Source organism: Suricata suricatta, chromosome 1 (genome assembly GCF_006229205.1).
Source record: "Suricata suricatta isolate VVHF042 chromosome 1, meerkat_22Aug2017_6uvM2_HiC, whole genome shotgun sequence".
NCBI classification, from domain to species: Eukaryota; Metazoa; Chordata; class Mammalia; order Carnivora; family Herpestidae; genus Suricata; species Suricata suricatta.
Window position 1 is genome coordinate 50,222,061 of NC_043700.1, and position 13,293 is coordinate 50,235,353.

At 48.1% G+C, this 13,293-nt stretch overlaps 1 protein-coding gene across 1 annotated transcript; it reads left to right on the plus strand.

The window, feature by feature from the left end:
* The first annotated feature begins 592 nt into the window (after positions 1-592).
* Positions 593-12,661, plus strand: NEIL2 (nei like DNA glycosylase 2). Its single transcript, XM_029947079.1, is given in 6 exon segments — positions 593-716; positions 2,815-2,954; positions 7,795-7,962; positions 7,965-8,152; positions 9,561-9,757; positions 11,604-12,661. Coding segments are annotated over 5 exon segments (1,053 nt in total). The 5' UTR covers positions 593-716; positions 2,815-2,816; the 3' UTR covers positions 11,966-12,661.
* The last annotated feature ends 632 nt before the right edge of the window (positions 12,662-13,293 follow it).

The following is a 13,293-nucleotide window of genomic DNA, read 5'->3' on the forward strand; positions in this document are numbered from 1 at the left end:
AAAGCGCTGACTCCCCATCCTCTTTGGAGAACTAACAACGCAACATATTTGTTTTTAAATAATCTACCATTTTATCTTTATTACTCTCTGAAATAAAAATTTAAATATTACTTTTAAAGCAAAATTTGCTTATGGCAAGCTTAAATAATATTCAAATAATAAAGTGAAAGATCCCAACCTTTAAAAATTTCATGAGACTTTCTTGACTTGTTTCCTTTCCAAAATGACCTAAGCTTGGACGCCGTGCGAAATCAACTCAAAAAAGGTTTTGTCTGAACCATTTAAAGTTCTTCTATTCAGGAATTTAAGTTTTCTCTATAAATGCCTGTCTTCGTAAGACAATAAACGTACTCAAAAGGCCGTTTGCTTCGTCTCCACCAGGTGCTGGATCTCGGTCACTCTGAGCCCTACGCGGCCACCCCCTCAGGGGAGGAGCCTCGCGCGCTCCCTCAGAAGGAGCAGCGCCCCTCCCCCAGCGCTCGCCCCCTAACTCTCGGGGGCGGAGTCCCGCTCCACGCCACGCCCTGACGGACCACCGGAGCCCTGCCCCCCTGGAGGCGGAGCCTGGAGCTACCCCGCCCCTCTCTGCTTCGGGATCCGGACCCGCTACCCACTCCCGGGACCGTTCCGGAGGCAGAGCCGGGTGCACGCCGGCCGCCCAGTTTTCTCCTCCTGCGCCCGAGGCGGCGGGCCGAGGGCGTACGGGCCCGGAGTCGGTGAGTTCAGCCGGCCGCCTCCCGCCTAGGCCCGCGCCTGCGGGGAGAGGGGAGCTGACTGGGGGCGGTGCAGGCTCCCAACGCAGCGGTGCGCGGAGCCCCCGCGGCCTGCGCGGAGTCGTCACCAGCTACCGGCTCGAACACGCAGTGACCGACAGTTTTAGAAGCATCCCTTAAGGAACCCGCACCCGCGGCCCAATTTTTTGGTTGGTTGGTTTACCGTTGTGCGTCCGGGCATTTGCCCCTGAGAGCTTCCCCCGTGCCCTTCAGGCCTGTTTGTGCGCCCACCCATCTCCCCGCCTCACCCCGAGAGACTTGGGAATAGCAGCCATTTTAGAGCCTCCCTCGAGGAGTGAGTGGTTTGTCTCAAGAAGAGAGGACGCCACTTTCAGTGTGGTCCGCTAGGAAGCCATTCATCAGCCTCACTGCCGGGGTTTGGGGGGTGGTCCGGCGGGCGGGGGGGTGGCCCCTCGGAGGAGAGAGCTTGAGAGTAGGCAAGATGTCCCCTCAAATCCTTGTCCTTTCCCCTTCCATAGATGGCAGAGGCAACTTGCTGCCCAGTTGTACATCTCCATAAATATACCTAAAAGAAATAAGCCCCTGTGTCAAGAAATTTCAAACGTTAAGTGTATTTCAGATGTACGCTTTTCCAGAAGGTTCCTCCGTTGGAGATGACCTAGGTACAGAGAGCTGGTTGAGGGTAAGATCTGCCGCAGTCTGGCAGGTCTCCTTGCAATCCAGAGCTTTTTGTCAGTAAAGCCTCTCCAGTATCTTCAAGGTCTGATTAAGGGAAGTAGCATTATTTTTTAGCGAATCTAAAGGACCATCAAATTTAAAATACACATTGTTAAAAGTGCTGCTAATTAAACTATGAGAAAGCATGGCTGTAATAAGAGGCATCCACCTCTTGGGAAATTTTCTTTTTTTTTTTTTAGAATTGCTGAAATAGGGGTGCCTGGGTGGCTCAGTCGGTTAAACTTCCAACTTCGGCTCAGGTCATGATCTCACGGCTCGTGGGTTCGAGGCCCGCATCAGGCTCTTTGCTGACAGCTCAGAGCCTGGAACCTGCTTTGGATTCTGTGTGTCTCTCTCTCTGACCCTCCCCTCCTCGTGCTGTCTCTCTCTGTTTCTCAAAAAAAATAAAAATTAAAAAAATTAAAAAAATTGCTGAAATAGGATAGCTACCACCAGGCCAAGTACCTACTTAGTTCTTTGGGCTTTGTCATAACTTAGTCTTGTGCAGGTGAGGAAAGGGACGGTTAAGTAGCCTGCCCTAGTTAAATGGAGGTGGGGAGGGACTCCTAGCTGTTAGAAGCAAGGGTCCTGAGCACTCAGACTCAAACATCTGAATGTGTATACATAAAACTCAGTAAACTTGGGTGGTTTGGGGCACGGAGAGATTGGGGTCACAGATAACCATGGATCAGGGTTAAAACAACCCATCTGTTTTCAGTTACTGGGAGTAATTATCTGTAGTTAAGCTGCATGTGGCCTCTCCCTGCTCAGAACTAACATGACCCCTTGTCTGCACTTGTCATGGTTCTGAGCTCTGCATTGTTTGTCATCACATACACAGAGCCCCTACTAGTGGGGTGGTTCTGGGAAGACCAGATCCACATCTTTGTCCGTGTGTCCCTTATAAGTCTTCTCCATCACCATTTCTCCCCTAAAAATGGGGAGAGAAATCAGTAGCAGTGGGCTGGAATGATTCCTTTTCTGGAAGGGGGAGGACAGAGAAAGCGTGGAGAGGAGGTTGAGGCCCCCAGGGCAGGCAAAAAATACCTAGGGCCAGTAGCTCCCATTCAGGCTGCCGCAGGTGCAAAATGGAGGCTCCCATGACCGGATGCCTAGCGTGCTGTTGGTCTGTAACAAGTTTGCTGCATGAAGAAAGGTGAGAGGGGCCTGAGAAGGAAACCATTACTGGGAAACTGGCCCATACCCTGGGCAGCTGGTCCTTCTCTTTGATCTGACCTCCCCCTTGTCAGCCACTCTCCCAAACTGGTGGCAAAAAACAGCTGCTGGGAACTTGGCCCCCATCAATAATGCTGGAGAAAAGCTAGCTAAGTCAGGGGCTTCTTTTTCCCACTTCTACCTGCAGGGATGCCGGAAGGACCGTCTGTGAGGAAGTTCCACCACTTGGTCTCCCCCTTTGTGGGGCAGCAGGTGGTCAAGACAGGGGGCAGCAGTAAGAAGCTAAACCCTGCCAGCTTTCAGTCCCTGTGGCTCCAAGACAACCAGGTGAGTTCATCTGGGCATGTTTGATACTTCACATAAATGGGCTGGCTCCATCAGCCTGTCCGGTACTTCCCTTAGAATTTATCTGCAGACTTTCCATGCCGTTGCTTCCTTGAGCCCAAGACAGCCACCCTAGGACCCCACACAGCCCCTCCTCTCAGTCTGATGGTTCTCAGCCAGAAGTGGGCATCACAGTGGCCTGTGGAATTATAAAAAGCGTACTGTGCACGCATGAACTGGGGATGCCGATTCAGAGAGTCCGGAACGATGATTCTGATCACCCAGTTGACTCTGATGTGCGCCTTTGGCTGGGAACTAGCAAGGGTGGAAGGCAAGAGCTTAGCTTTCTGATCTAGATTCAGGTTGGCTCATCCTTGTCCTGAGCAAAGGTCAGAATTGCCTCAAGGAGCTCCCAGGGCTCCTGTGGTCTGACTTGTGGCTCCTCCTCTAGGCCTGCCTTGTACCCTGCCCTAAATTGCTCTTCCAGTCTTATTGAACTATCTGGAACACTCTACAATCCTTCTTGCTCAGGGTTTTGACAGGCCGCTCCCCCGCTCAGGCAGGTCTTCCTTTCCTCCCCAAATCTGCCCTCATTCCTGTCCCTTCATGTGACCATGGTAATTCCTCATCCTCAGGATTCAGCCTTGGCGTCACATCCTCTGAGAAGCCTGGCCTGCCTGCTGTAAGGCTGCTTCCAGCTCCCCCCCAAAGGGGGGGATCCTCCTATTGAATTTGTTTTGCTTGTTGCCTTGAGGAGACAGGTAAAGAGGGCAGAGCCTGTGCCCTCATCAGTATTGTATGCCTAGCACTAAGCTGAGTGCCTGCTCTTAGAGGCACATATATGGCAATTGTCGATAGAAAAAATAAATTATGTCTGGTGTTTAGCTGTGTGCTCCTAAGCAAATTACTTAATCTCTTAGGTCTAGTTTCTGCAGTTGGAAAAGGGGGATAAATCACTTACCAGTTAAAACTGTATTAAACCGAGTTTACGCCTGGCACAGATAGGTGATCCTAATGCTAATTCTCTTTTTTCCACCTTTCCCTGCACATGCAGCCCGTGGGTTGTAAAACCATTCTTGGTTAGAACTGGAAGAGGGCTTGTAGACCTTCACTTATATTTTCAACATTTGGAAATGGGGGCTCAAAGAGGTAGAACTCTCAACCCAAGTTGACACAGCTACCTGCAGCCCCGGTGCCCTGACTTCCAGGTCTGTGCTCCTCCCAGGGGAGCCTTTGCACTCTGACTAGCTGCTATACTGCAAGGTTTGCAGGGGCAGGATTATATCCTTTCATCTTCGGATCACTAGCTCTTAGCCCGTGCCTGCCACAGAGGTGGCTCTCAGAAAATACTTACGGAATGGCTGAGTGGACTGAAGAATGTGTGGAAAGGGAGCCTGGAGACAGAACTGGGAGCCGGCTTCCTAGGAAACCAAGGCAGAAATCGGGTGTTGTGGGAGCCTGAGGACCGTGTGGGACATGGCCTTGGGAAACAGCCTGGCATGTGAGTGTAAGTTCTCATCACTGCACTTCCTTCTCGGCACCTCTCCCTCCTACGATCTGAGAGTTGAATTTGGAAAGTAAGACCTGGATCTACAACAGGGGAACTGTTAGGTAATGGTGAGTGGGAAAGAGGGGAGCATATGATTAAGGCCCATTCGAGGGCCTCAACAGAGAAGAGGTCCTGTGGCCTGGAGTAAAAGACTTCATGAAGGAGGTGGGATTTGAGTTGGACCCTGAAGGATGGAGGATTTCGATGGACCAAAAGGAAAAGAAAGGGCATTTCAGGTTTGTGAAGCAGCTACAGACAGGGAAATGGAGACAGAATGAGAACAGTGGGCTGGTGAAGCAGGGAATATTGGCTTCACTATGTGCCACCTGCTTTTCTGGCATGTCCCTTCCCTGTCTTTCCTTGTCAGTTCTCCAGGTTCTATGTCTGGAATTGTGTTTGATTACTCATAACAGATTCAGAAGAACAGCTTATCCCCCCCAACCTTGACATAATGGGAAGTCTAGAGGCAGTCCAGGATGGTATGGGGACAACACGAGGTCATTAGGCATGGGTTCTCTGCTCTCCCCTCCCTGGGGTATAACCCTCATCCTCATGATGATAACAGGACTGCTGGGATTCCAGCCATTACATTCTAGGCAGAAAGAAAGAGGAAGGAAGGGGGATAGGGCAGAAGGGACCTGGAAGCTGCTGGTTCACCTGTTTTATTATTTATTTTGAGAGAGAGAGAGAGAGTGGGGGAGGAGCAGAGAGAGGAGAGAGAATCCTAAGCAGGCTCCTCACTGACAGTGCAGCCCCTGACTGAGGGCTTGAGCCCACGAACTGGGAGATCATGACCTGAGCTGAAACCAAGAGTCAGACAACTGACTGAGCCACCCAGGTGCCCCATGGTTCACCTGATCTAAAGAGCTTTTCCAGAAACCACGTTTGACCACTCCAGCATATAGATCACTGGCTGCCCATCTCTAAGGGAGTCTGGAAGACAACTTTTTAGCTGAGAATATTGAGGTCCCCATAATTCAACAGGTTTGTCAGTCGGGAAGAGGAGAGAGCCAGATGGGGAGGCAGTCAGCAGTCTCCCTACACCAGGCTCCATGTCTTCTGCTTTGCTTTTCCCTCTAGTTTTACAAAGCACGGGAGCTGCCTGAGAAAGAGTGCCTGGGGGATAGGTATTGAGTCCTCACAGGGCTGTTAATGTTTCTATTCCATCCTTTTTGGGTGGGGTGGTAGATCTAATCCAACCCCACTACATAATTAGACTTTTAACCAATCCTCCAATTTTTAAAAAATATATAACAGCTTTACTGAGATATAATTCACATAACATACAATTCATTTAAAACGTGCAGTTTGGTGGTGTTTAGTGTCTTCATAGGTGTACAACCATCACCAGAATCAATTTTAGAACATTTTCATCTCCCCAGAAAGAAACCCTGTGCCTGTTAGTAGTCACTCCCCATTTCACCCCTGCCTTCCATCCCCAGCCCTAAACAACCAGTAATCTATTTTCTGTTTCTATAGATTTGCCCCCCTCCTTTTTTTTTTTTTTTAACATTTCACGTATAAGGACTCGTACAACATGTGTTCTTCTGTGACTGCTTTTACTGACCGAGCATAATATTTTCAAGGTTCATCCATGTTGTAGCCTGTGTCAAGAATTTCCTTTTGAAATAATGAGTTTCCAAAGGGAGAGTGGAGACTTTCTCATCTGTGTGCCCTCAGAGCCAGGGTACTGCCTGGCACATTGTATAAGCTCAATTAGTGGTCAACTAATTGAAATAACAACAATTTCACAGGAATTTAAAAGAGGGACAGTAGAAATTGCCAATGATGTCTCAATGTAGGCATTTTTGACCTGATGAATGTTTTGACCCCGAGGGGCCTTTGACAGATATTTTCATCAGCATTAAACCAACACTGGTGAATTCTCATCAAGAGGGTATTTTCTGGAGCAAACTCTGTTTTGCCCACCTAATTCTTGCTCCAGTTTTTTTATGTAGCTCAGTTAAGCCATTTCTGATACGTGGCAGTGAACTGCTGTGCTCACATTTACAGATGAGTTATTCTGGAATTATTTAGAAAGGTAATGCCCTCTTTTAGAGAGAGGATTTTGAAGAACTGCTACAGTAATCATGTTTATCCTCGTTGACAAATTGGAGATGATATTGGAAGTGTGTGATCTCCAAGTATGTACTTTTGGTGGCTGAAAAAGTACCATAGATGATTGCATTATTGATCCAGATATTTTGGTTTTGCCTGAATTTCAAGCCAGGCAGGATTAGTTCATCTGGAATCTGGACATGTGTATTATATACTCGGGCTAGCAAGATGAAAGTAGAATATGAAGCAGCTGGAACATTCTTGTACACACATTTCCTTTTCTCCTCTTTTACTGAAATCATTTTCACTGGGATGAGGTGAATTTTTTCCTTATTACATTTTATGATTTGATTCAGTGATCACTTTTTGTTGATTGATACTTAATTTTTATTGATTACAGTTTTTTATTGTGAATTCTCTTGTGGTTGTTTCTTCTAAATCCAATTTCAGTGAGTTGAGAGGTACCGGATTTTACAATGTGTAAAAGACATTGTGTATTTACAGTGTATAAAATACAGTACTCTAGCGGCTGTCAATTTGTGGTGCGCATGCGCGTGCGCGCTGGTTATTTCTAACAAAGAAAAGGTATTACTTAAATACAAGAATGACAGCTTACATTTTTTTCTTAGTCAATCCTTGAAAACATTGGGAGCATTTCCCCTTGGGAATTGTAGGGTTGTCCTACTGTCTAGCGTGGATCTGTGTCATTGCTAATGACGGATCAAAAGACCAGTACAAACACTCAACTTGGGAGAGCTTCATGGAAGGGGCAAAAAGGGATAAATTTGCATTCAGAGAGATCTGCATACCCCTCTTCTCGTCTCCCTTTTCTGGGCTTTTAAGGCTGTCCCAGTGCATTCAGACTACTATAGCAGAATACCACAGATGAGGGGACTTATCAACCACAAAAATTTATCTTTCACAGTTCCAGAGGCTGGAAATCTAAGATCAGACAGCCTGGCAAGTTGGGTGTCTGGTGAGATCCTGCTTCCTGGATCATAGACCATCATCTTCTTGCTGTCCTCACCTGGTGGAAGGGGCACGGGAGCTCTCTGGGGTCTCGTGTAAGGACACTAATCCCATTCATTAAGACCTCACCCTCATGACCTAATTACCTCCCAGAGGCCTCACCTCCAGATACCATCAACTTTGGGTTAAGTTTCAACATATAAATTTTAGGAGAGCACAAACAACCCCATAGCAAAGTCTTACTAGATCATGTTTGTTATTTTCTAGGTCCATGGAAAGAAATTATTCCTTAGATTTGATCCAGATGAAGAACTTGGGTCCCTTGGCAACAAGTCAGTGCCAGAGCCTCTGCAGGAAGGAGAGAAGAAGGAAGAGGCTGAGGACCAAAAGCAGGCCTTGGGGCCCAGCAGCCAGGAAGTCTCTAACCGGTCCTCTCCGTGTCCCTGGAACGTGTCGCTCCCAGTGGAGACTACGGGTTGGAGTGCTTGCGGGGAGGCCCTCCTACAGAAGGTGCTGGGAGGTGGCTGCAGGTCAGCTTTGGTTTATTTGGCAGCATTTGGGTGAACGAGTTCTCCAGAGCGAAGAAAGCGAACAAGAGGGGTGACTGGAGGGACCCCATTCCAAGGTAATGGCGTGGTTGAGCAGGCCGGGGCCTGTGGCTCTGCAGGTCTGCAGTATTTAACAGTCCCTCGTGCAGGCTCGGGCGGGGCTCCATGGGCTTGCTCCCGTGGCTGTCCTCCCTGTTCTTGGGCTGCGCACTCCCTACGAGAGAGAAGACCTTTCTCTGTCTACCCGTACTAGACCGCAGGCTGTGGTCTGTGCTCAGAGAGGGGAGGAAACCTACTGGGGCAGCTTAGAAAAAAGGAAGAACATTCCCAGAAGCAGGGCTCTTGAGGGTGGGATGGCTCGGAAGGACGTTGTATGGCTTGACTAGTGCACTGGGAGAGGAATATCTTGGGGTGTAAATCTCTGTCCATTTTCAGGATTATTTCCTTAGTGAAGATTCCCAGAGGAGTCCTTGCTGATCACTGAGAATGCACATTCTCGTGGCCCTTCAGAAGTGCTCACACTTAGCTGAATTTTATATATATATATGTATATATGTGTGTATAATATATATAAATGTTATATATGTGTGTGTGTATATATGAATTTTATGTATGTATAATATATATATTTTATGTATGTGTGTATAATTATATACTATAACATATTACATATATTACATATATAATATATGTAACACACTACAGTTCTGCAGTGTGCTACTGTACAGTCTGCTTAGATCTCACAGTAAATATTATGTAACCCAGTGCTGCCTCTTGTGACCCTATCTCCCCTTGGCTTGAAGTCCCTGCTGATCTCATTTCCATCAGACACGTCATTTTCCTTGAGTCATTAACCTCAGATGCTATGGTATATGTGTCTCTGGGTCCTCTTCCTCTGAAGTTGTCCTTCTACTTCCACATAAGGTACCATCTAGGTCAGGTACGTGGATATCCCCTTTCAGATATGGAGTCCAGTTGCTGTCTGATTATCTGCCCTTACAAAGTAACCTATTATTTCTTTATCAAAGTTCATAAAGTGTCTCCTCTGTCCTTGGAATTCAGGAAGCCCCTGGGAGTACGTGTGGGCATGGATTTCTCAGTTAATCTTGCCTGAACTGGGAGTGGTGCCTCTTTAGCATTCATTTCTCTGTCCTAACAAACTCTGTTTTGTGCAGGTAGCCACACCTGCTGGGTGTTAAGACTTTTCTGTGTGTTTCACATTGTCTTCAGTGAACATGTGCTGTGATCAGAGAAGTGGAGCGAGACTGATCTTTTCTTTTAATCACTGCATTTAGCCCTGAGACTTTTATGATTCTGGCAGAGCCATCCCTTTTGTCTTTGGGGGGGTCTTAGCTTCCCTGAGTGTGGAGTGGGAGCACTATGGACGTCTGGCCTGACTCTCGAGGGGCAGCTGTATGTATGTGTGCCCTGAAACGTATGTATGATGTATGCACAATGTATATATGATCTTTTCTTTCTTCTCAGGTTGGTCCTATACTTTGGCGGTGGCGGCTTCCTGGCATTTTATAATTGTCAAATGGCTTGGAGCCCTTCCCCAGTGGTCAGACCCACCTCTGACATCTTGTCTGAAAAGTTCCATCGAGGACAAGCCTTGGAAGCTCTGAGCCGGGAGCAGCCTGTCTGCTATACACTGCTGGATCAAAGATACTTCTCGGGTTTAGGTATGACTGATGGGAAAGGGGGGAGACCCATCCCAAGCGTGCCAGTACTGCTGTTCTTGAGGCCATCATTCAACCCTTTCAGCTTCACTTCCCTCTTTTTTATACGGAGGGAATAAGATTAGGCAGTTTCTAACTTCTGTCCTGGCTGTCAGCCAGTGGCCACATTCCAGCATAACTTCCTAAGGGACAGGATCCTGTGTTCTTTCCTCTGGAATGCTCCGCTGCCTGGCATGCGGGAGGTACTAGATCACCTGATTCGTGTCTGCTGGGGACTGAAAGCTGTCAGTCTGCCGAGGGAGAGCAGTGAGCAGCGCATTTGCTGACGGGGCCTCCCTGGGGCAGATGGAGCTTCCTGCTGGCCAAAGCACACGAGTCAGGCATGATCGAACAAGCGGGCTCCCTCTCTCTGTGCAAGGGTCATGGGCAATGAGACTGTGAGCATTCTGAGGTGGGGAGAGCTGAGCACTGTTGCAACTAAACAGCTAACTGGCTGAACTAGAAGAACTTACTGTTCTTCCTACTTCAGCAGAAGAGTAAGTGCACCTATGATTGGCTGAGGCAATTGAGTGAGCGGGTGATGACAAAATCACCTCAGATGCGAGGTCTGGTGTTGCCTGCCGAGGCCGCAGCTCACCTTGTGAGCAGGGAGGAGGCCCAGGGTCTCCCCAGATGGCAGCCTTGCATCTTCAGTGTAAGACTGTGGGCGTCCCTGCGCCCTGAGGAATAAAGAGACCTCTAAAAATATTCTCTGCGATATTTATAGTGGGAGCTAATGGCTCTACTATTACTACTAGCAACAGTAATATCAGCCAGCATTTTTTCAAGTGACTAACATGTGAGATAGGTGCTTTCATTCTTACTGTTTCTCTGTAGGATAGTTACTTATTAGTTTTCTCTTTATTGGGATGAAGCAACTAAAGCAAAGGATACATTGTGGATGAGCGTGCAGCTGGGCCATGAATCCAGTTTGCAGTGAATCATTCCATCCACAGGTGCTGAACACTTGCCTTCCACCAAGCTCAGCTTCCCTCCGTAAGGAGGATATTAAGGGCCCAGCGAGCACGAACTCAGGTCACTGCAACTTAAGATAGATGGTGGCAAATGCCTAGGAGAGGTTAAAGAAAGTGTGCTGTTGGAACATTTTGAAGAGAATCAGTTAACTGATTCTGGAAGGAGGGCTCGAGGCTGACTTCAGAGAATGTGGCAGCAGTAGAAAAATAATGAAAGAATACCTCTTAAACACTTTCTACTTAAGGCATTATGCTTGACATTTTAATAACATTTTAATAACAGCTAGTATTTATTGAGGACTGTCTGTGTACCAGCGACAGTGCTCAGCATTTGTGTGTGTGTGTGTGTGTGTGTGTGTGTGAGGAAGAGAGACAGAGAGACAGAGAATTCTCATTTACTGCTCACAAAAGCCAGGTAGCCAAGCCCCATTTTAGAGATGAGGAAACTGAAGCTTATAGAAGTTAAGGAACTTTCCAGGCTTACATAGCTAGGATCTGTGGTTGAGCAGGGATTCAAAAGCAGATAGTCAGGTTCCATAGTCTGTTTCGATAACCTCTTTGCTGTAACTTGGACCATGCCTAAGTTTATTTCATTTCATCTTCACAGCCTTAAAGGTAAGTATTAGCAAACCCACTTGGCAGACAGGAAGTTGACTCAGGCTATGTGACTTGCCCAGGAGCCCCCGGTCCGTGGTAGAGCTGGCTCTAGGTCTTCGGGGGGGAGCCCCCCTGCTGCCTTCCAACCAGCTTCAGTTCACTCTGCTGACTTCGCGGACCCGGGCTCCTCATGGATATGTTCTTTTTCCTTCCCTTGTCCTCTCCCTGCCTCCTCCCAGGGAACATCATTAAGAACGAAGCCTTGTACAGAGCTGGGATCCATCCCCTTTCTCTGGGTTCCCTCCTCAGCCCTCCGCGTCTGGAGGCCCTGGTGGATCATGTGGTGGAGTTCAGTGCAGACTGGCTTCGGGGCAAGTTCCAGGGCAGACAGCAGCACACGCTGGTCTACCAGAAGGAACAGTGCCCTGCTGGGCACCAGGTTATGAAAGAAGCCTTTGGGCCTCCCGGTGGCTTCCAGAGGCTCACCTGGTGGTGCCCGCAGTGCCAGCCCAGGCTGCCACCTGATGAGCAAGAGCAGGGCCAGCTCTCCTCCGGCTCTCAGGCCCCTTCTTCCCAGCAGTTTGCCCTGCAGGGGCTGTGATTCCCTTGTGCCATGAAAGGGGGCGTATTGGGGACTGGGCACAGGAAGTGGAGGGCAGGGTGGGGAGGGGGATTTCAGTACCCCTGCTGTCCATCCCTCTGGTGTTCTGTCTAAGGCGCATCCTACAGGGTTAGATTTTTTCTCTTCTCTAGTTTTGGTTCATTCTTCCTATCGAATTCTTCATTGTGAAAGATGAGAACGCTCATGACAGTGGTAAAGGGAGAAACCTCCCAGAGGGACAGTGAAAATGATAGTGTACAGAGAACAGCTGTGCCTCCACATTGCTTTGCAAGCCTTGGGTTTTGTTTTTGAAACCTTGGTAGGTTTTCAGGCCCTCCACTGGAGAAATCGGAAACTGGAATTGTATTTCTTTGTTCCCCTGGAGGGACCCAGGGATGAGGATGGAGGGACACAGGGATGAGGGTACTGGTCCACCTGGATCCTTTCCTTTGGGAGGGAGACCCTGATAGAAGGGGGAGGGGGAGGAAGAGAGGGACCAGGGAATTGGCCACCTTCCTGCCGTGCCTGGAATTTAGAGAAAAGCTACTTATTTCCTCCTCAAGGTGATATATTTGTGACTGTTGATACGTTGAACAGCACAGGAATGAAGGATTATAGAGACACATTGTCAGGTTGTTAGCAACATCTCAAAGGAACTAGGACAGTGACGTGAAAATAAAGCTCTTTGGCGTTTTCTGTTGTCGTCTTTATTTGGCAGTCAGGCTCTTGCGCTCTGAATACCTGAGCTCCCTGTGCAGGACAGGCTGAGTTGGTCTCAACAGACCTCAAAAGGAGCAGGGCAGGGAGGGGGCAAACACACACCTGCGGTTTTGCCCAGAAGTGTGCTGTGTTGGCACGACATGTGGCAGAGACCAGATGGATTTACTTCCATTGCCCCAGCCTCTGACCTGTCGAAGATCATGACTTGCATGAGCGGAATTGAAAACCAGTGGTTAATATTTAAGGTGTTCCTTTACTCTCATCCCTCTTACATCATCAAGAGTGTGGAAGGCCACTTTCTGGCAGGCCTGTAACCTATAGGACAGATAATGTATGGGGAGTACTTGAGAAAGCTGTTATTGCCATATAATTTTGCAAAATAAGACCCATGGAGATAAGTACTCATTGTTATTTTCATTGTTTCATAGATGAGGACATTGTGAACTCTGACTAGAGGCTGAAGAACTTGCTTAAGATCACACAGTTAACTGGATCCAAGGGCACACACGTATCACTACTTTGTGGTTCCTTCTATATCAGGCCTCTATAACTGTGCCCTCGCACTGACCCAGGTGTTGACTGACACCATTAGGGGTATGTCCCTGAAA